This window comes from Nymphaea colorata, unplaced genomic scaffold (assembly GCF_008831285.2).
Source record: "Nymphaea colorata isolate Beijing-Zhang1983 unplaced genomic scaffold, ASM883128v2 scaffold0220, whole genome shotgun sequence".
Classification (NCBI taxonomy): Eukaryota; Viridiplantae; Streptophyta; class Magnoliopsida; order Nymphaeales; family Nymphaeaceae; genus Nymphaea; species Nymphaea colorata.
In genome coordinates, this window is record NW_022204726.1 from 7,501 (window position 1) to 29,617 (window position 22,117).

The following is a 22,117-nucleotide window of genomic DNA, read 5'->3' on the forward strand; positions in this document are numbered from 1 at the left end:
ATGATCTATACTACTAATAGTATGATCTATACTACTGATCTATACTACTGTTTATAAATAATCTAGTTATAATCGAATAAAGTAGTTGTAGTTATATTAATAGTAATAGTATTTTTTGTTACTGTTTCATTTTTTTATTGTTTTTTCTCCCTCGGATGAATCTCAAATTCCAGAGTATTTCTTTTCACCCAGAGTATATGTTTTCATGGGTTGAAGCAAAAAAAAGAAACTTTGTCTCCTCTTTCCTATTTAAGTTAATTAACCGGTAGAAAAAAGGATATAACTTTTTCTTTTTTGTCCGCTATAGGAAACTAGAAATAAACGTTCCTTTTCATGATTCGGATTTATTCGCCATTGGCGGAACCAAAATATCGGATGCATCAGTAGGGAATGGTGCTGCGTGAGTTCATGATCAGATATCTGTATATAAATCCTATATAGACATAACCTAGTCTTTTTTTTTTTCTAGAATCAGTCAAAGATATTGAAAAATAGATTGCTCTTGTAACTCAGAATGAACGGTTTCGGTGGAGAAGAGAAAATAAATAGCGATTTATTCCTATGGATATTCCTATGGGGCACCCAGGAGGAGGAAGAAGATTCAATCGACCCACAATATCTTGCGTGGTCCAAGGAAATTACGGATCTGCTTGCACAATTTCATTTATATCGAATCTTGCTATCAGTCTTAGTATCAGAATAGCTGATATAGTCATGATTCAATGGGTCAGGTCCACTTACTTTTTTTCTCCATTTATCATTTTTCCGCTGGATTTGATCCTGATTGGAACAAGAGAGAAGTATGAATACTTTGGTAATTGCTACTTGGGTATCTAGAATATCTATGTCCCAAGACAAAAAAATATGAATAACGAGAGTATATCCCTTAGTAACAGAGTATATCCCTTAGTAACATAGTAGTCTTCCTAATGCGGGACATCCTATTATCATAATGAATGAACAAGTGTTCAACCCCATAACTCATTATAACTTTGCCAGGCAGTTCCCTTTTTTATACCATCTCTACCGGATGCGGAAAAATGACCATTGCAGCTTCATGGAAAAGCCCTTTATCGGATTTGAACCGATGACTTACGCCTTACCATGGCGTTACTCTACCGCTGAGTTAAAAGGGCCTGTTTAATTCACAAATTTAGCCAATCTACTGGATATACCTGTACAATTATATCTTGTACAATTATATCTTGTATATATTGTATATAATATATACAATATACATATACAGATGGGGGCTCATTCAGGAACAATGAATAGTTAATTCAATTAAATACATATATAAATACATATATGAAATGAATAGTAATATAACAGTCTATGTCTATTATATCTTAATGATGCGCGAATCAATGAGTGAAAATTAGAATGAATGGGTTTGACTTTTTCTGTCGGGCAAGACATCCCCTATACTCCATTATTTTGATTATGATTAGATTATATAATTCATCTTTGTTATATAAGAATTGTTATTGTATATAAGAATATATAAATATATAATGTAATGAAAGGTTCCTGAATGAACAATAAAGAAATTTTCTTACATTAATATTATATGTATACGGAATCACAAAAGCACGAAAGGTTGTTCGTATCCTAGCATTCATTATATTGACATTGACAATTCCAAAAAACTACTCATACTATGAGTATAGTATGATGGCGATCGGGTGGGCGTGCCCCTATCGTCTAGCGGTTCAGGACATCTCTCTTTCAAGGAGGCAGCGGGGATTCGACTTCCCCTGGGGGTAGTAGGGTACGACGAAAGAAAAATTGACCATGAATTATCAATAAACCGACAATTGATTCTTCCTGGGTCGATGCCCGAGCGGTTAATGGGGACGGACTGTAAATTCGTTGGCGATATGTCTACGCTGGTTCAAATCCAGCTCGGCCCAAGAATTCACCGATCCTTGAGGATGATATAACCAATCCGTACTCCAAAAATACATGATGATATGGAGGAATAAAGAGTCAACTTGATTCTATTTGTTCCTCCATGTTCTGATGTTTCTAACAATCTGGATCTATGAATTATTTTGAATTATTTTCAGCCAATCCGAGAAATCAAATGAAAAGATGAAAAAGAAAAGAGCCCTTTTTCATTGAAAGATGGATTGTCAGTCAATTTGGCAATAACCACAGGTTGCTTTGCTATTTATCCATCCATCTTCTCTTCTATCTATGTAGATATGTATATCAGTATATCCGTTACAGGCGTCGTATTTTTTTATATGATCTATCTATACGGTTATGGTTCGATGAAATAAAATCAAAATATAAAATCAAAATAAACAATAAATAATGTAAGCTGTACACCTCATTTTCTTGGGATTGTAGTTCAATTGGTCAGAGCACCGCCCTGTCAAGGCGGAAGCTGCGGGTTCGAGCCCCGTCAGTCCCGCACCGACCTGGGATCCTATGAATCGATTGATTCATCTCTCCGCCTTCTGCGAAGGGGAGGAGACAAAGAGCAGTGTCTAATTCCAGGTGGAAGGATCCTGATTTCACATTTATCATCGGGCAAGGTAAGCTCAATTACTAATTGAATTGGGGACAATCTCTTTATCTCGCCCAAATTGCACGCTGGATTCTCGATTTATACGTCTGAATTAAGGAAAGGAAGGAGGATACGAATACTAATAAAAGATCAATCAAAGATCCTGTCTTTCTGTTCTGGGGGTGGAGAATAGAAAATAGAACGAATAATCTTTTTTTTTCATTTTTCTCTGTCTTTCAAGAAGATTAGGTCATCACAAAAACTTAGCTTAGAACTTAATTCGTTTTCCAGTTCACTTCTACTGTTTGGATCTATGACGGATGGAATACTGGTCGAACCTCATTCATATGATATCATTCTATAAAGAATGAGGACGGCGGGTTATAGAAAGGAACGAAAGAGTAGAAAAATATGAGAAATTCAAAGGGATTCTTGGGTGGGGGTCAGGAATGCAATTTTTCGATTCAGTATGGATAAAAGATCTTCCTATGTTATACTATTCAATTCTCGACGATGAATTGATTTGATAGATCAGATATTGTTATTCATGATATTAGAATCCGATTCAGTATTATCAGGATTTAATTAATCCCATTGAATTTCAAAATTATGGAGAAGGATTGATCATCTCTATGGGATTAGATCCCGATTTCTTGCGAAGCAAAATAAAATGAAATTATGAGATTATGGAAGTAAATATACTCGCATTTATTGCTACTGCGCTGTTCATTCTAGTTCCTACTGCTTTTTTACTTATCATCTACGTAAAAACAGTCAGTCAAAATGATTAATTTGAATGAAACTTGAGTTAGTCTAATTTTATTAGTTTAGTTCTTTTAAAAATGATTCAATAAATGAAAGAAAGGGATGACAATTCCAAGTCTTAAATGAAATGAGCAGACTGGATTGAATCCTCGGTGTATGTATCCAATAGATGAGATAGTACGGTGGGGAGAACTATATGAACCTTTCTACCGTACTATCTATTGTATGAAGATATGGAATATGGAATTGATAGAGATCAATTTAAAATCAATCTACATACATACATGTGGATGCAAATCCATAAATTCATTATCACATATTATATATAATATATATATATAGATTCAAATAGCACTCCCATTCCATCTCTTCGCTCCACCCATCCATTCGTTTTTATTTTGATGAATCCGAAAGAATCTAACGTTAATAACTGAATTGTACTAATTCATAGGTTTCTCTTTCATTAATCTTTCATTAAGTTAATAACTTTCATAATGATAATCAGTAATCAGGATAGATTTTTGTTTGATTAAATTAAGTAGTAGAACTAATTAATTTAACTATTGCGAAAGAGTGGAGGAGTAGTATGTGCATATACAAAAGAAAGGCAAGTAATTTTTTTTAGAATTAAATTCCGAAGAAAAAGAAAGAATTGTGAATTGGATGATCTGTACTAGACGATCCAAGGAGTTCTATGGTAAGTTATTCGTATCTGGAAAAGGGGTAGTAGACCTTTTTTCATGCTTGAACCCTGATGGTGAGGCGATAAAGCATAAATCAAATGCCAGGAGTCTAAGGTAAGTATATGTGGATCACCGGGCGCTCTTCTTTTCTTATGCGTAGCCTCTCGTCGCCTACAGTATAAAGTTGTATCTACTCTACATAATAGCAGAACGACTCCCCCTTTGAACAGTAAAGAGGGAAAGAAATCAAATAGGGATTGTTGCTCCTCATTGTAATATCCATAATGATGTTAATGTTATGCCATAATGATGTTAATGTTATGGTAAGAAAGAACGGGTTCATCAAAATGAAATGGAATATTTTGGAGGAATCAATTTGATTAGAAAAAATCAATTTTCTATCATTATCAGGGGAGTTGCTTTGATTTTCAAAATACGAACGCGGGAATAATTGAGATAGCGGATCCAAAGGTTAAATGAAAATGAAAGGTAATTAATTACTAAATTTCTGTGGAATTTTGAGATGGAAGATATGTTTATTTAAACATAAAACGATCTAATTATGAAATTAAACAATTGATACAAGCTGATTACTCAACTCAATTACACTCAATTAGTAGTACCCTTAGAGTCCACTTCTTCCCCATACTACGAGTGAAAGGGAAAACGTAAAAACTACCATTAAAGCAGCCCAAGCGAGACTTACTATATCCATGTGAATCATGCCCCCTATCTCGATGAATATGAAGGAATTGTTACATTATTGATCCCTAAAATAATAATAGGGGAATTGGGGGTGCAGAGTCAAAAAAAAGAGATTATGACTTAAAGCTATTGACAAACCGATCCAATGGATCCGCTTGTATTGTAACAAGTCTCTATTTCCTATATAGGATTGATTTGTGGTGAGGAAGAATTAAGCACAAGCGCAACAGATACACGTTACCCATTAGAAGTATCAAGGGGATGTTACTAGGGGAATGGAACATGTCGTAATAGTAAGATCTATTCTTTGTTTTGTTGCGTTTCATAGGGAAAATATATCTACATATATACCATCAAGATGGATAACTGTCTCTCCCTAAGCTAAACCTTACTATCTCTGTTTCTGTGAAACAATCGGTAGACACCCTATTACATTGCTACATTGCGGGGGTTACCACAGAAAAATTAAAAATTCTTTTTTTACTTTCTTCTATAGGGGCCAGTTAACCATTCACTATTGAATGACTGGCTGAGCACTGAAATCCTATCGCGAGTACGGCCTGTATACAAAGTATCTTCAGCCCTCTCCACAACCCCTAGGATTTCCCCCGTGGCGAATCTAAGCGAGATCTAATTCACGACTGAATCAGGAGACCCTACAGTGGGCATTGGTAGGGTATGGTAATTCGGAAAGATTGATAGTTATAGTCTTTCCTATAAGTTGGATCCTCGGAGCAAAGATTTACAGCCCTTCTTTCATAGAACCTGCGTATTTTGAAGCGGATTCTGAAGATAAATAAAATAAAGTATCAACGGTCCTTTTCGTCCACCGGGCAAGAATCAGGCCAGTTATATCAGCGAAGCAGGATTCCGAGCCATTTGTTGTGTTGATCAGGCGACACCCGGATTTGAACTGGGGAGAAAGGATTTGCAGTCCCCCGCCTTACCACTCGGCCATGCCGCCAAAAAAGAAATAATAAATGGGCGTAAATACTCTTTTTGGAGAGGGTTACTGAATCATTGGTTTTTATTGGATTTGCATCTTCCAATTCTGTTTTCCTTATCCTATCCATCTTTTTACCCAACTTACTCTTCCTCTAGTTGAGATCATTTTCTTAGATTTTCTTAGATCTATTGTATAGTATCTCAACATAAGACCTAAAAACTTCCCTTTTTATTGATTGCATTGAAATAAAAAGAAAATAAAGAATAAATTTCCAGTCACAGTCATTTAATACTTAATTGGAACCATTAACTATTTCACGAATGTGAATGTGAATTTACGAAAGGTTCTTTTGATCTCCAAATGCTTTACTTTAATGTAATAAGAAGAAAATCAATCCAATTCAATTCCAATTAATTATAATAACAACTATGTGTTTATGTAAACCCCAAACAGTAAGATAGCTTACACACCCTTATAGTCAATCATGATCCATTTGGAATAGAAATTCATGATATAGCACGAACGAAATATATATCCAAGTGTAACTGCAATAAAGTATGGGCTAGCGAGATTAGCTAGCTTCGCATTACTTCATCGATACAACTCCTCTTACGTACGTACTGCAATTGTATTCTACTAACAACTCAAATGAAATGGTCGAAATAGATCCCTCCTTTGTGTGAATTATCTTTTGAACAACGGAATCAACGAGCTAAGTGCTAAAATAAAAGCCACCCGGATTTTTCTAATGTTCTGATTATTCTGTCTCTCTATCATTTATATAACATAGATATAGTAGATATAGAACAGATCAAATCCCGAATCAATCCATTTTTCTGGTACCTAACCAGATCTGATCATAATATCATAACATAATTGATAGATAAAAGGTAGAAGATATACAAAGAAATTGGATCAAATAGACCATTTGATATTCTCTAATAAGTAATAAGACTCCATAGGTATGGTATCCATAGGTATGGTATCCATAGGTATGGTATCAGTGGCAGAATCCAACTTGTTTCCATGAATGTTTTATCGAGTCATTTAGATTTGCATCTGTTGCTCGAATTTTAGTACAAAATTCTCCTTCTCCCTCCGCCCATACATTCCATTTACATATAACATATATATGTATGTGTTTGGGGTTGAATAAAATTTCATGTGATTCAGTAAACGGAATATACATTCCATCATTGCTAGATCGATCTGTATCCGTACGGTTCGGTAAAGAGTGAGCCAATAATGGGATTTTTTCGAAAAACGGGAAACTAAAGATGCTCCGGGATGGTGGAGATGAGGGAATGTTTACAATACCTGGATTTAGTCAGATCCAATTTGAGGGATTTTGTAGGTTCATTGATCAGGGCTTGATGGAAGAACTTCATCAATTTCCAAAAATTGAAGATACAGATCAAGAAATTGAATTTCAATTATTTGGGGAATCTTATCAATTGGTGGAACCTTTGATAAAAGAAAGAGATGCTGTGTATGAATCAATTACATATTCCTCTGAGTTATATGTACCGGCGGGGTTAATTTGGAGAACCGGTAGAAATATGCAAGAACAAACCGTATTGCTTGGAAACATTCCTCTAATGAATTCCTTGGGAACCTCTATAGTAAATGGAATTTACAGAATTGTCATCAATCAAATATTGCAAAGTCCCGGTATTTATTACAGTACAGGATTGGATCATAACGGAATTTCTGTCTATACTGGCACCATAATATCAGATTGGGGAGGAAGATCAGAATTAGAGATTGATAGAAAAGAAAGGATATGGGCCCGTGTAAGCAGGAAACAAAAAATTTCTATTCTAGTTCTATCATCAGCTATGGGTTCAAGTCTAAGAGAAATTCTAGACAATGTTTGCTACCCTGAAATTTTCTTGTCTTTCCCAAACGAGAAGGAGAAAAAAAAGATTGGTTCAAAGGAGAATGCCATTTTAGAGTTTTATCAAAAATTTGCTTGTGTAGGCGGTGATCCGGTGTTTTCTGAGTCCTTATGTAAAGAATTACAAAAGAAATTTTTTCAACAAAGATGTGAATTAGGAAGGATTGGCCGACGAAATATGAACCAGAGACTGAATCTTGATATACCCCAGAACAATACGTTTTTGTTACCACGAGATGTATTGGCTGCTGCCGATCATTTGATCGGAATGAAATTTGGAATGGGTACACTCGACGATATGAATCACTTGAAAAATAAACGTATTCGTTCTGTAGCGGATCTGTTACAGGATCAATTCGGATTGGCTTTGGTTCGCTTGGAAAATGTGGTTCGGGGAACTATATGTGGAGCAATTCGGCATAAATTAATACCGACTCCTCGTAATTTGGTAACTTCAACTCCATTAACAACAACTTATGAATCATTTTTCGGCCTACACCCTTTATCTCAAGTCTTGGATCGAACTAATCCATTGACACAAATAGTTCATGGGCGAAAATCGAGTTATTTGGGTCCTGGGGATTGACAGGACGAACTGCTAGTTTTCGTATACGAGATATCCATCCTAGTCACTATGGGCGTATTTGCCCAATTGATACGTCCGAGGGAATCAATGTTGGACTTATTGGGTCCTTAGCTATTCATGCAAGGGTTGGTGATTGGGGGTCTATAGAGACCCCATTTTATGAAATATCTGAGAGATCAAAAGAAGAACAGATGGTTTATTTATCCCCGAGTAGAGATGAATACTATATGGTGGCGGCGGGAAATTCTTTGGCGTTGACTCGGGGTATTCAGGAAGAAGAAGTTGGTCCAGCTCGATACCGTCAAGAATTCTTGACTATTGCATGGGAACAGATTCATCTTCGAAATATTTATCCCTTCCAATATTTTTCTATTGGAGCTTCTCTCATTCCTTTTATCGAGCATAATGATGCGAATCGGGCTTTAATGAGTTCTAATATGCAGCGTCAAGCAGTTCCGCTTTCTCAGTCCGAAAAGTGTATTGTTGGAACCGGCTTGGAACGCCAAGCGGCTCTCGATTCAGGGGGTTCGGCTATAGCCGAACGCGAGGGAAAGATCATTTATACCGATGCTGAAAAGATCGTTTTATCAGGTAATGGGGACACTATAAGCATTCCGTTGGTTATGTATCAGCGTTCCAACAAGAATACTTGGATGCATCAAAAACCTCAGGTTCATCGGGGTAAATGCCTGAAAAAGGGGCAAATTTTGGCGGATGGTGCGGCTACGGTTGGTGGCGAACTCGCTTTGGGGAAAAATGTATCAGTAGCTTATATGCCATGGGAGGGTTACAATTCTGAAGATGCCGTACTCATTAGTGAACGTCTAGTCTATGACGATATTTATACTTCTTTTCATATCCGGAAATATGAAATTCAGACTCATGTGACAAGCCAAGGACCTGAAAGAATCACTAATGAAATACCTCATTTAGAGCCTTATTTACTCCGCAATTTAGACAGAAATGGAATTGTGATGCTGGGATCTTGGGTAGAAACTGGTGATGTTTTAGTAGGTAAATTAACGCCTCAGACAGCGAAAGAATCATCCTATGCTCCAGAAGATAGATTATTACGAGCCATACTTGGCATTCAGGTATCCACTGCAAAAGAAACTTGTCTAAAGTTGCCTATAGGCGGAAGAGGTCGAGTTATTGATGTCAGGTGGGGCCAGAAAAAGGGGGGTTCCATTTATAATCCAGAAATGATTCGTGTATATATCTCACAGAAACGTAAAATCAAAGTGGGCGATAAAGTAGCTGGAAGACATGGGAATAAAGGTATCATTTCAAAAATTTTGCCTAGACAGGATATGCCTTATTTGCAAGATGGAACACCTGTTGATATGGTATTCAATCCATTAGGAGTACCTTCGCGAATGAATGTGGGACAGATGTTTGAATGCTCGCTCGGGTTAGCGGGAGACCTGCTGGGCAGACATTATAGAATAACACCCTTTGATGAGAGATACGAGCAAGAGGCTTCGAGAAAACTAGTGTTTTCTGAATTATATGAAGCCAGTAAGCAAACAGCAAATCCATGGGTATTTGAACCCGAGTATCCTGGAAAGAGCAGAATATTTGATGGAAGAACAGGAGATCCTTTTGAACAACCTGTTATAATAGGAAAGTCCTATATGTTAAAATTAATTCATCAAGTTGATGATAAAATCCACGGACGTTCCAGTGGTCATTATGCACTTGTTACACAACAACCCCTTAGGGGAAGGGCTAAGCAAGGTGGACAACGAGTAGGAGAAATGGAAGTTTGGGCTCTAGAGGGATTTGGTGTTGCTCATATTTTACAAGAGATGCTCACTTATAAATCCGATCATATTAGAGCTCGTCAGGAAGTACTTGGTACCACGATCGTTGGGGGAACAATACCTAATCCTGAGGGTGCGCCAGAATCCTTTCGATTGCTCGTTCGCGAACTACGATCTTTATCTCTGGAACTGAATCATTTCCTTGTATCTGAGAAAAACTTCCAGATGAATAGGAAGGAAGTTTGATCGGAATGAATCATAATTTTTCTTCTATGATCGATCAGTATAAACATCAACAACTTCGAATTGGATTAGTTTCTCCTAAACAAATACGTGCTTGGGCCAACAAAATCCTACCGAATGGAGAGATAGTTGGAGAGGTGACAAAACCCTATACTTTTCATTACAAAACCAATAAACCGGAAAAAGATGGGTTGTTTTGTGAAAGAATTTTTGGACCTATAAAAAGTGGAATTTGTGCTTGTGGAAATTATCGAGTGATCGGGGGTGAAAAAGAAGAACCGAAATTTTGCGAACAATGCGGAGTCGAATCTGTTGATTCTCGGATCCGAAGATATCAAATGGGATACATCAAACTAGCATGCCCGGTGACTCATGTGTGGTATTTGAAACGTCTTCCTAGTTATATCGCGAATCTTTCAGATAAACCTCTTAAGGAATTAGAAGGCCTGGTATACTGCGATGTGTGATTTGATCGAAATTACGATTTTACAGATTCAGAATGAAAAACTGTCATCCTATTTAATCCGATTGGGATGCCTCTAGCTCTGACATGTCTATTGGTAAGAATAACATGAAGCTCAGAATTTTGGGTGTGGGTGTATTCAATACCTCCAAATGAAAGAGGAATTAATCCATGGTCGACTCCCTAAGAGAGTAATAGGGAATTGCTAGTTGTACCTCGTTAAACTTTTTTCATGTTCTTTCGTGGATCTAGCCATTAGATTCCTTTTAGAATTCTAAATTTATAAAAAAAATTCTGTTAAGCAATTAGAAATGAAATATGATGGCACGGTTACAGGAGTCTATCCATCGCATATATGCTTCAAGGAAGAACATGGCATAATCGTCGAGGTAAAGTAGGGACCTAAAGGATCGAACGGAACGATATATAGACAAGTAAATCCTTTGTGAGTTTCAATGTATTCCTTAAGGGGATTCATCATTCGAAGGGAAGTAGACTACTCAATAATTTCACATTTATGTTGTAATTGAATGACTAATTGAGGAAGTAAAGGGAAGAATGAAATCAAATCAATGAGGGTTGGTCCTCACTGGGAACTTGAGTAAGGAGTAGATCCTTGTGGGGTTTTCTAGAGCAAAATTTGGAAGTTCCCCTTATTTGGTATAACTACTTAAGCCGGATGAGAGGAAACCTTCACGTCCGATTTTTAGGGGGGGGGGAAGATCCTATAGGAACCTATCCCAATTTTTCTTTTGCTAGGCCCATAGCTAAAAAACCTACTTTCTTACGATTACGAGGTTCATTCGAATATGAAATCCAATCCCGGAAATACAGTATCCCACTTTTTTTTACTACCCAAGGCTTCGATACATTTAGAAATCGAGAAATATCTACCGGAGCTACTGCTATCAGAGAACAATTAGCCGATCTGGATTTGCGAATTATTATAGATCGTTCATTGGTGGAATGGAAGGAATTGGGAGAAGAAGGATCAACCGGGAATGACTGGGAAGATAGAAAAATTGGGAGGAGAAAAGATTTTTTGGTTAGACGCATGGAATTGGCTAAGCATTTTCTTCGAACAAATGTAGAACCAGAATGGATGGTTTTGTCCCTATTACCAGTTCTTCCTCCCGAGTTGAGGCCAATCATTCAGATTGATGGGGGTAAATCAATGAGTTCAGATATTAATGAACTTTATAGAAGAGTTATCTATCGGAACAATACTCTTACCGATCTATTAACAACAAGTAGATCTACGCCGGGGGAATTAGTAATGTGTCAGGAAAAATTGGTACAAGAAGCTGTAGATACACTTCTTGATAATGGGATCCGCGGACAACCAATGAGGGACGGTCACAATAAAGTTTACAAGTCGTTTTCAGATGTAATTGAAGGCAAAGAGGGAAGATTTCGCGAGACTCTACTTGGTAAACGGGTCGATTATTCGGGTCGTTCCGTCATTGTGGTAGGCCCTTCGCTTTCACTGCATCAATGTGGATTACCTCGAGAAATAGCAATAGAGCTTTTTCAGACATTTGTAATTCGTGGTCTAATCAGACAACATCTTGCTTCCAACATAGGACTTGCTAAAAGTAAAATTCGGGAAAAAGAACCCATTGTATGGGAAATACTTCAAGAAGTTATGCAGGGGCATCCTGTATTGCTAAATAGAGCACCCACTTTGCATAGATTAGGCATACAGGCGTTCCAACCTATTTTAGTGGAGGGACGAGCTATTTGTTTACATCCATTGGTTTGTAAGGGATTCAATGCGGACTTCGATGGAGATCAAATGGCTGTTCATGTACCTTTATCTTTGGAAGCTCAAGCAGAAGCTCGTTTACTTATGTTTTCTCATACGAATCTCTTGTCTCCAGCCATTGGGGATCCCATTTCCGTACCCACTCAAGATATGCTTATGGGGCTCTATGTATTAACGATGGGGAATCGTAGAGGTATTTGTGCAAATAGGTATAATCCATGTAACCCCAGAAACTACCAAAATGAAAGAATTGATCATAGTAATTATGAGTATAGGAAAGGGAAAGAACCCTATTTTTGTAGTTCCTACGATGCACTTGGGGCTTATCGGCAGAAAGGGATCGATTTATATAGTACTTTATGGCTACGGTGGCGACTAGATCAACGTGTCATTGCCTCAATAAATAGAGAAGTTCCCATCGAAGTTCAATATGAATCTTTGGGCACTTATCATGAGATTTATGATCACTATCGAGTAGTAAGAAGTGTAAAAAAAGGAATGCTTTGTATATACATTCGAACTACTGTTGGCCATATTTCCTTTTATCGAGAAATAGAAGAAGCCGTACAGGGGTTTTGTCGGTCCTATTCATATGGTACCTGATATGTGATATCTCTCGGAATCTAGTTCGGTCTGGTTCAACTAGTATCATAATTCCTGAATTTGTAAGTGAATCAAGATCGAGGAAAGGAAGTCTTAGTATCACTGACTCAAACCCATTGTCGAATCCTACTCATCAGAATATGGAGGTACTTATGGCAGAACGGGCCGATCTGGTCTTTCACAATAAAGTGATAGATGGAACTGCCATGAAACGGCTTATTAGCAGATTAATAGATCATTTCGGAATAGCCTATACATCACACATTCTGGATCAAGTAAAAACTCTGGGTTTTCAGCAAGCCACCGCTACATCCATTTCATTAGGAATTGATGATCTTTTAACAACACCTTCTAAGAGATGGTTAGTCCAAGATGCTGAACAACAAAGTTTGATTTTGGAAAAGCACCATCATTATGGGAATGTACATGCGGTAGAAAAATTACGTCAATCAATCGAGATATGGTATGCCACAAGTGAATATTTGAGACAAGAAATGAATCTTAATTTTAAGATGACTGATCCTTCAAATCCAGTTCATATAATGTCCTATTCTGGAGCTAGAGGAAATGCATCTCAGGTCCACCAATTAGTAGGTATGAGAGGATTAATGTCAGATCCCCAAGGACAAATGATTGATTTACCCATTCAAAGCAATTTACGCGAAGGACTTTCTTTAACGGAATATACAATTTCCTGCTACGGAGCCCGCAAAGGAGTTGTGGATACTGCTGTACGAACGTCAGACGCTGGATACCTCACGCGTAGACTTGTTGAAGTAGTTCAACATATTGTTGTACGTAGAACGGATTGTGGAAGTACCCGAGGTATTTCCGTGAGTCTTCGAAAGGGGATGACGGAAAGAATTTTGATCCAAACGCTAATAGGTCGCGTATTAGCAAACGATGTATATCTAGGTCTACGATGCATTGCTACCAGAAATCAAGATATTGGGATTGGGCTTGTCAATCGATTCATGACCTCTCGGGCGCAGCCAATATATATTCGAACTCCCTTCACTTGCCGAAGTGCATCTTGGATCTGTCGATTATGCTATGGTCGGAGTCCCACTCATGGTGACCTGGTTGAATTGGGAGAAGCAGTAGGTATTATTGCGGGTCAATCCATTGGAGAACCAGGGACTCAACTAACATTAAGAACTTTTCATACCGGTGGAGTATTCACAGGTGGTACTGCGGAACATGTACGAGCTCCTTCTAATGGAAAAATCAAATTCAATGAGGATTTGGTTCATCCCACACGCACACGTCATGGACATCCTGCCTTTCTCTGCTATGTAGACCTATATGTGACTATTGAGAGTCAGGATATTATACATAGTGTGAATATTCCACCAAAAAGTTTTCTTTTGGTTCAAAATGATCAATATGTGGAATCAGAACAAGTGATTGCTGAGATTCGTGCTGGAACATCCACTTTCCATTTTAAAGAGAGGGTTCGAAAACATATTTATTCTGACTCAGAGGGAGAAATGCATTGGAGTACCGGTGTGTACCATGCACCTGAATATACACACGGTAATGTTCATTTCTTACCCAAAACAAGTCATTTATGGATCTTATCGGGGGGTCCGTGCAAATCCAGTCTAGTGCCTTTTTCACTCCACAAGGATCAAGATCAAATGAATGTTCAATCTCTTTCTGTCCAAGAGAGATCCATTTCTGACTTCTCGGTGAATAATAATCGAGTGAGACACAAATTGTTTGGCTCGGATCCCCTGGCGAGAAAAGGGCGAAGGATTTCTGATTATGCAGCAGGATCTGAGCGAGTCATATCCAAAGGTGATGGGGATTTCATATATCCCGCCATTCTCCAAGAGAATTCTTATTTATTGGCGAAGAGGCGAAGAAATAGATTCATCATACCATTCCAATATGATCCGGAACGGGAGAAGGAATTAACGCCTCATTCTAGTACTAGTATCACGGTTGAAATACCCGCAAATGGTATTTTACGTAGAAATAGTATTCTTGCTTATTTCGACGATCCACGATACAGAAGAAGCAGTTCGGGAATTACCAAATATGGCATCATAGAGGTCGATTCAATCGTCAAAAAAGAGGGTCTGATTGAGTATCGAAGACCAAAAGAATCTAGACCGAAATACCAAATGAAAGTAGATCGATTTTTTGTCATTCCCGAAGAAGTCCATATCTTGCCCGGGTCTTCATCCATAATGGTACGGAACAATAGTATCATTGGAGTAGATACACGAATTACGTTTAATACAAGAAGCCAAATAGGTGGATTGGTCCGAATAGAAAAAAAAAAAAAAAAGATTGAACTGAAAATCTTTTCTGGAGGTATCCATTTTCCTGGAGAAACAGATAAGATATCCCGACACATTGGGATCTTGATACCACCAGGAGCAAGAAAAAAAATGGATAAGGGATCAAAGGGGAAAAATTGGGAAGGGAAAAATTGGGTCTATGTCCAACGGATCACACCTATCAAGAAAAAATATTTTGTTTCAGTACGACCCGTAGTGACATATGAAATAGCTGATGGGATAAATCTAGTAACGCTTTTCCCTGGGGATATGTTACAGGAAAAGGATAATTTGCGACTCCAAGTTGTCAATTATATCCTTTATGGGGATGGCAAACCAATTCGAGGAATTTCCCATACAAGTATTCAATTGGTTCGTACTTGTTTAGTATTGAATTTGGACCAAGACAGAAAAGGTTCTATAGAAAAGGTTCAGGCTTCTTCTGCTGAAGTAAGGGCAAATGATCTGATTCGATATTTCATAAGAATTGAATTGGTGAAGTCTCCTATTTTGTATACCGGAAAGAGGAATGATAGACCAGGTTCAGTGATTCCTGATACTGGGTCATATTGCGCCAATACCAATCTTTTTTCTTCCAAGGTTAAAATTCAATCACTTAGTCAACATCAAGGAACCGTTCGTACATTTCTTAATAGAAATAAAGAAGGCCAATCTCTTATAGTTTTTTCATCATCTAATTGTTCTCGCATCAATGTTTCGAAATATCACAATGTGACCAAAGAATCAATTAAAGAAAAAGAGGATACCCCGATTCCAATTCTTAATTTGTTGGGTCCCTTAGGTACTGTACCTAAAATTCATAATTTTTCCCCATCTTATCATTCAATAACTCATAATGAGATCTTGTTAAATAAATATTTAATACTGGATAATAATAATCCAAAACAGACTTTCCAACTACTTAAGTATTATTTAGTGGACGAAAACGGGAGAATCTCTAATGCAAATCCATGCAGTGACATCATTTTTAATCTATTCGGTTCGTGCTTTCTCCCTCACGATTATTGTGAGGAGACATCCACAACCAGAATAATGAGCCTCGGACAGTTTATTTGTGAAAATGTATGTCTATCCAAACACGGAACACGCATAAAATCTGGTCAAGTTATAATGGTTTATCTTGACTCTTTCATAATAAGATCAGCTAAACCCTATTTGGCGACCCGAGGAGCAACCGTTCATGGTGATTATGGAGAAATCTTTTACGAAGGAGATACATTAGTTACATTTATATATGAAAAATCGAGATCTGGTGATATAACTCACGGCCTTCCAAAGGTTGAACAAGTGTTAGAAGTTCGTTCGATTGATTCAATATCGATGAACCTAGAAAAAAGGGTTGAAGGTTGGAACGAACATATAACAGGAATTCTTGGAATTCCTTGGGGATTCCTGATTGGTGCTGAACTCACCATAGCGCAAAGTCGTATTTCTTTGGTTAATAAGATCCAAAAGGTTTATCGATCCCAGGGGGTACAGATTCATAATAAGCATATAGAGATTATTGTACGACAAATAACATCAAAAGTGTTGGTTTCAGAAGATGGAATGTCTAATGTTTTTTCACCCGGGGAACTAATCGGATTGTTGCGAGCAGAACGAGCAGGTCGTGCTTTGGAAGAGGCTATTTGTTACCGAGCCGTCTTATTGGGAATAACGAGAGCATCTCTGAATACTCAAAGTTTCATATCAGAAGCTAGTTTTCAGGAAACCGCTCGAGTTTTAGCAAAAGCCGCTCTCCGGGGTCGTATTGATTGGTTGAAAGGTCTGAAAGAGAATGTTGTTCTGGGGGGGATGATACCCGTTGGTACCGGATTCAAACGATTCGTTCACCGTTCAAGGGAATACAACAACATTCCTTTGGAAATACAAAAGAAGAATTTTTTCGGGGGGGAAATGAGAGATATTCTGTTCCACCACAGAGAATTATTTTGTTCTTGCATCCCAAAGCCAAAGAGTTTCCATAATACATCAGAACAACCATTCTATGCTATGGGATCTAATCCAATCGTTCATAAGAGCGGATTCATTATTAGCTAAGCTAATATAATGGTCATTTGTTAATAAAGAGAATATCGAAACCAAGGGTAAAGGAATTCATAATGAAGCTTGGACCGTGTATCAACGGTTAACCCGCGGTAGAAGGTTCCATTGGAACAATTATTTATTTCAGGGTACCTCGTCTCTTTTTTTTAGAGGAAGTGTGGGGATAAATGACAAGAAGATATTGGAACATCCATTTGGAAGAGATGATGGAAGCGGGGGTTCATTTTGGTCATGGTACTAGGAAATGGAATCCTAGAATGGCACCTTACATCTCTGCAAAGCGTAAAGGTATTCATATTACAAATCTTACGAGAACTGCTCGTTTTTTATCAGAAGCCTGTGATTTAGTTTTTGACGCAGCAAGTAGAGGAAAACACTTCCTAATAGTTGGTACGAAAGATAAGGCAGCTGATTCGGTAGCATCAGCTGCAATAAGGGCTCGGTGTCATTATGTCAATAAAAAATGGCTCGGTGGTATGTCAACGAATTGGTCCACTACGGAAACGAGGCTTCAGAAGTTCAGGGACTTGAGAGTGAGAGCCGAGATGGGGCAACTCAGTCGTCTCCCGAAACGGGATGCAGCAATATTGAAGAGACAATTATCTCACTTTCAAACATATCTGGGCGGTATCAAATATATGACGGGGTTACCCGATATTGTAATCATCATTGATCAGCAAGAAGAATATACGGCCCTTCGAGAATGCGTCACTTTGGGTATTCCAACTATTTGTTTAATCGATACAAATTGTGATCCAGATCTCGCAGATATTCCGATTCCAGCCAACGATGACGCTATAGCTTCCATCCGATTGATTCTTAACAAATTAGTATCCGCAATTTGTCAGGGACGTTCTAGCTATATAAGAAGTCGTTGATTAATAATAAGATAAGTCAATTACTTCGCTTCGGGAAACCCAGAGATTCATTGAATCGGTTATTCTTACTATTCCTGAATGTGAAAAAGGAGATTTCATTGCCGGGGATATATTACGTGATTAATTCATTAATTAATATCTGAAATATATGGTTAAGTTAAATTAGTATAAATGGTTGAATCAAAATAATTCCTTCTTAAGTTCCATTTCTGTCAGAGGGTAATATGAATGTTCTACCATGTTCCATCAACGCACTAAAGGGGTTATACGAGATATCCGGCGTGGAAGTAGGCCAACATTTCTATTGGCAAATAGGGGGTTTCCAAGTGCATGCCCAAGTACTTATAACTTCCTGGGTCGTAATTGCTATCTTATTAGGTTCAGCCGCTATAGCCGTTCGGAATCCACAAACTATCCCGACCGACGGTCAGAATTTTTTCGAATATGTTCTTGAATTCATTCGAGACGTGAGCAAAACTCAAATTGGAGAAGAAGAATATGGTCCTTGGGTTCCTTTTATTGGAACTCTGTTCCTATTTATTTTTGTTTCTAACTGGTCAGGTGCTCTTTACCTTGGAGAATCATACAGTTACCTCATGGGGAGTTAGCTGCACCCACGAATGATATAAATACTACTGTTGCTTTAGCTTTACCCACGTCAGTGGCATATTTCTATGCAGGCCTTACTAAAAAGGGATTGGGTTATTTCGGTAAATATATTCAACCAACTCCAATACTTTTACCAATTAATGTCTTAGAAGATTTCACAAAACCTTTATCACTTAGTTTCGACTTTTCGGGAATATATTGGCCGATGAATTAGTAGTTGTTGTTCTTGTTTCTTTAGTACCTTTAGTGATTCCTATACCTGTGATGTTCCTCGGATTATTCACAAGCGGTATTCAAGCTCTCATTTTTGCAACCTTAGCCGCGGCTTATATAGGTGAATCCATGGAAGGTCATCATTGAGTACAAATAAGAAATAAGAAAATAATGCTTTGTTTGAATTTCAAAGTTCAAACAGTCGCTTTTTCTTTTTTCATTTCAATCAATTCAAAATTAAGCCCATGAATCTTATTCCAATAAATAATTCATGGGTAGCTCAAGATACCCGCTTGAGGAAATGATTGATATATCAATCTATATTTATGATATGTATGATATAGAGTAGGAACAGATATATATGTACGATATTAATATTTATTATATTACGTATTACACTACGGAATTGTAAAAAAAAGGGGGAGATTCCCAATTTTTCCTAAGATCCCCCTTTTTTCCTATTCATGTCATACATCGCCTTTATTTGCCCAGTCAATTACGAAGATTCATAATTTGGATAATAAATAATTGTTATCCGTTTGGGACGCGCGACGAAACAACAAGAACTATGTTCTGCGGAACCGTTGCTATTTCATTCCATTCTATTCAACAATTGACCAAAATTGGAATTAAGAGGAGTTGGATCAATCAATCAAATCTTGATATGGGATGATTCGCTTTGATGAATCTCTTCGTTTGTATCCATGTGAGATAATGACAAAGACAAGAAAGAGTTCACGAATCAGATGAAAATTCAGTAGGTTAGGTGGGCCGAGCTACATTACATATTATATGTGAACTCCGGTGTATGCTTAGAAGGATGATTCCAGGGTCCGATCCGATTCAATAGAAATAAGATGGCGATGGTTTACATTATGGAAGAAAACATGTATATGTGATAGTAGATATTCATATATATGGACTACCCATCTATATTATTTCATTCCCCATCAACTTTCTATTATATAGATATAGATTCCACTTTAATAGATATAGATTCCACTTTATTTATATGGATTACGATATATAAGCTCTTCCCTTTTTCGTCTGTGACTTTATTGTATATGTGGATTGAATATGAAGTTAAGCCTATGAATGCATATAGAGAAGATGAAGGAGGGAGGAATTGAAAGAGTGGGTTCGGAACAAAGAAATAGAAGAACTAATATGGATTTTCAAAGACTTGGATAGTGAATAAAAACGAGATATTGAAGTAGTTCTGATGATTCAGTAATATCAAATATCATCACATCACTTCTTAACTCAAATTGGGTTCGGAGTTCTTAGTTTAGTTGTATGGATCTTAGTGATGGAATATGAAATAATAAGTAATGTAACTAATTAATATATAATATAAATATATAACATTAATAATAACATTAATTATATATAAGAATTCATTGGTTTATTTGATTATATCATTAACCATTTCTTCATTTTTTGTTGTGAGGAGCTTACCATGAATCCCCTAATTTCTGCTGCTTCCGTTATTGCTGCTGGATTGGCCGTAGGACTTGCTTCTATTGGACCCGGAGTCGGTCAAGGTACTGCTGCGGGCCAAGCCGTAGAAGGTATTGCTAGACAACCAGAAGCAGAGGGTAAAATACGAGGTACTTTATTGCTTAGTCTGGCTTTTATGGAAGCTTTAACAATTTACGGGCTGGTCGTGGCATTAGCACTTTTATTTGCTAATCCCTTTGTGTAATCCTAGAAACGTGAAAATGTGAAAAATACGTACTTCTTTTCTTGCTTTGGCCCTGCCACTTCGCTTCTTCAAATTATATCAACTCAACACTTCACTCCTACAATCACTTCTTCCTTGATCCAATACTCCGGGGAAGTACTGATTTGAGGAATTAGTGGATCCGCTTCCGCTCGCTTTCTTCTTTCCCGCCCTTAGTCCAATGAATGAGCATTTTCCCTTTTTTATTTATTTTAGGAGGGTATGTCGCAATTGACACGAGACTTGGGACTTCATAAGTGTCTTATCGGGGATCTAAATAAGGAGTGAAGTGATACAAAAAAGGAAATCTTTTTTTATTTTGTTAGTCCTATTCCTATCCATAAGATAAGAGGAGAGCATATGAAAAATCTAACCGATTCTTTCGTTTTTTTGGGTCACTGGCCATCCGCCGGGAGTTTCGGGTTTAATACCGATATTTTAGCAACAAATCTAATAAATCTAAGTGTAGTGCTTGGTGTATTGATCTTTTTGGAAAGGGAGTGTGTGCGAGTTGTGTATTTCAAGAATAGGCTGGAACCAACCAGCTGCACTTTATATTTTGCTATTGTAATCTAATAATAGAGAAAGGTGCACGATCTCAACGAATTACTTCTGAATAAATCAATAAGTCCTATGTAAGAACCATAGCATTTCGTGACTCGTTGGTAAATTGGATTCTCTATTAACCAATAATGTGAGACCATTTAGTTAACATGGTTAAAGCTGAACTGTTTGAAGTCTAAGCACAACACGGTACTCTTTCTACCACTGCGTTAGTACAAGATAAGATGGTTTCAAAATGCATAAATCATTTTGTTGGGAATTTATTTGATATAGAACACTCATATCAATAAAATGATTTGAACCATTGACTGGAAAAACGGGTACCTCGCCCCTTCCTTTTTATCTAATGCTGAATCGACGACCTATGTGTATAAAATGAGAAAGAATTCTTTTGGATGTGAAGAAATAAAAGAAACGACTTTGCTGACAATTACAAGTTTTTTTGGTCTGGTCAGAAGAGCCCTCCAGAGATCCTGGGTTTTCTTGTATCAGTTTTTATATCCTGGAATACGAACAGAGAAGAGAGGGTAGGCTCATTAAGAAAGAGATATGGGAATGCCCCATAAGTATAAGTAATTTAATTGAGCGTGAGAGCCAAATGAATCGAAAGATTCATGTTCGGTTCGGGAAGAGATCGTGGAAGTTGTGGAATTGATGGGGAGATAATCTACTTTCATTAAGTGATTTATTAGATAATCGAAAGCAGAGGATTTTGAGTACTATTCGCAATTCAGAAGAACTATGCGGAGGAGCCGTTGAGCAGCTTGAAAAAGCACGGGCTCGCTTACAGAAAGTGGAAAGGGAAGCGGAAGAGTTTCGAGTGAATGGATACTCTGAGATA

General features: G+C 37.5%; 3 protein-coding genes, 3 non-coding genes and 3 pseudogenes across 6 annotated transcripts; 6 read left to right on the top strand and 3 right to left on the bottom strand.

Moving 5' to 3' along the window:
* Window positions 1-1,168, bottom strand: part of LOC116268326 (photosystem II CP43 reaction center protein-like) — a 4,170-nt pseudogene extending 3,002 nt beyond the window's left edge.
* TRNAT-GGU (transfer RNA threonine (anticodon GGU)) lies at window positions 1,065-1,136 on the bottom strand. The gene has a single exon. It is a non-coding gene; the product is annotated as a tRNA-Thr (tRNA).
* A 337-nt stretch (window positions 1,169-1,505) lies between the features above and the next one.
* Window positions 1,506-10,106, top strand: LOC126409408 (DNA-directed RNA polymerase subunit beta-like; annotated as a pseudogene).
* On the top strand, window positions 2,346-2,419 carry TRNAD-GUC (transfer RNA aspartic acid (anticodon GUC)). Its single transcript has one exon. It is a non-coding gene; the product is annotated as a tRNA-Asp (tRNA).
* TRNAC-GCA (transfer RNA cysteine (anticodon GCA)) lies at window positions 5,562-5,632 on the bottom strand. The gene has a single exon. It is a non-coding gene; the product is annotated as a tRNA-Cys (tRNA).
* Window positions 10,107-10,111: 5 nt separating the features above from the next.
* LOC126409410 (DNA-directed RNA polymerase subunit beta') lies at window positions 10,112-13,050 on the top strand. The gene is made up of 2 exons (XM_050075421.1): window positions 10,112-10,562; window positions 11,310-13,050. The coding sequence occupies exons 1-2, from the start codon at window positions 10,112-10,114 to the stop codon at window positions 12,932-12,934; spliced, it is 2,076 nt and encodes a 691-aa protein (XP_049931378.1). The 3' UTR covers window positions 12,935-13,050.
* Window positions 13,050-17,290, top strand: LOC126409407 (DNA-directed RNA polymerase subunit beta''). Its single transcript, XM_050075419.1, has one exon. The coding sequence runs from the start codon at window positions 13,075-13,077 to the stop codon at window positions 17,281-17,283; it is 4,209 nt and encodes a 1,402-aa protein (XP_049931376.1). The 5' UTR covers window positions 13,050-13,074; the 3' UTR covers window positions 17,284-17,290.
* Window positions 17,291-17,456: 166 nt separating this feature from the next.
* Window positions 17,457-18,253, top strand: LOC126409409 (30S ribosomal protein S2, chloroplastic). The gene has a single exon (XM_050075420.1). It carries the CDS (start codon window positions 17,457-17,459, stop codon window positions 18,165-18,167), a length of 711 nt encoding a protein of 236 aa, XP_049931377.1. The 3' UTR covers window positions 18,168-18,253.
* A 20-nt stretch (window positions 18,254-18,273) lies between these two features.
* On the top strand, window positions 18,274-19,136 carry LOC126409412 (ATP synthase subunit a, chloroplastic-like; annotated as a pseudogene).
* Window positions 19,137-22,117: the final 2,981 nt, after the last annotated feature.

Excerpts from the sequence above, each read along its gene's own strand:
- LOC126409409 (XM_050075420.1), top strand. The coding sequence starts at position 17,457 with ATGACAAGAAGATATTGGAACATCCATTTGGAAGAGATGATGGAAGCG.
- LOC126409410 (XM_050075421.1), top strand. The coding sequence starts at position 10,112 with ATGAATCATAATTTTTCTTCTATGATCGATCAGTATAAACATCAACAA. Across the intron at positions 10,563-11,309 it reads AGAAGGCCTGGTATACTGCG|ATTTTTCTTTTGCTAGGCCC; the intron begins ATGTGTGATTTG and ends GAACCTATCCCA.
- LOC126409407 (XM_050075419.1), top strand. The coding sequence starts at position 13,075 with ATGGAGGTACTTATGGCAGAACGGGCCGATCTGGTCTTTCACAATAAA.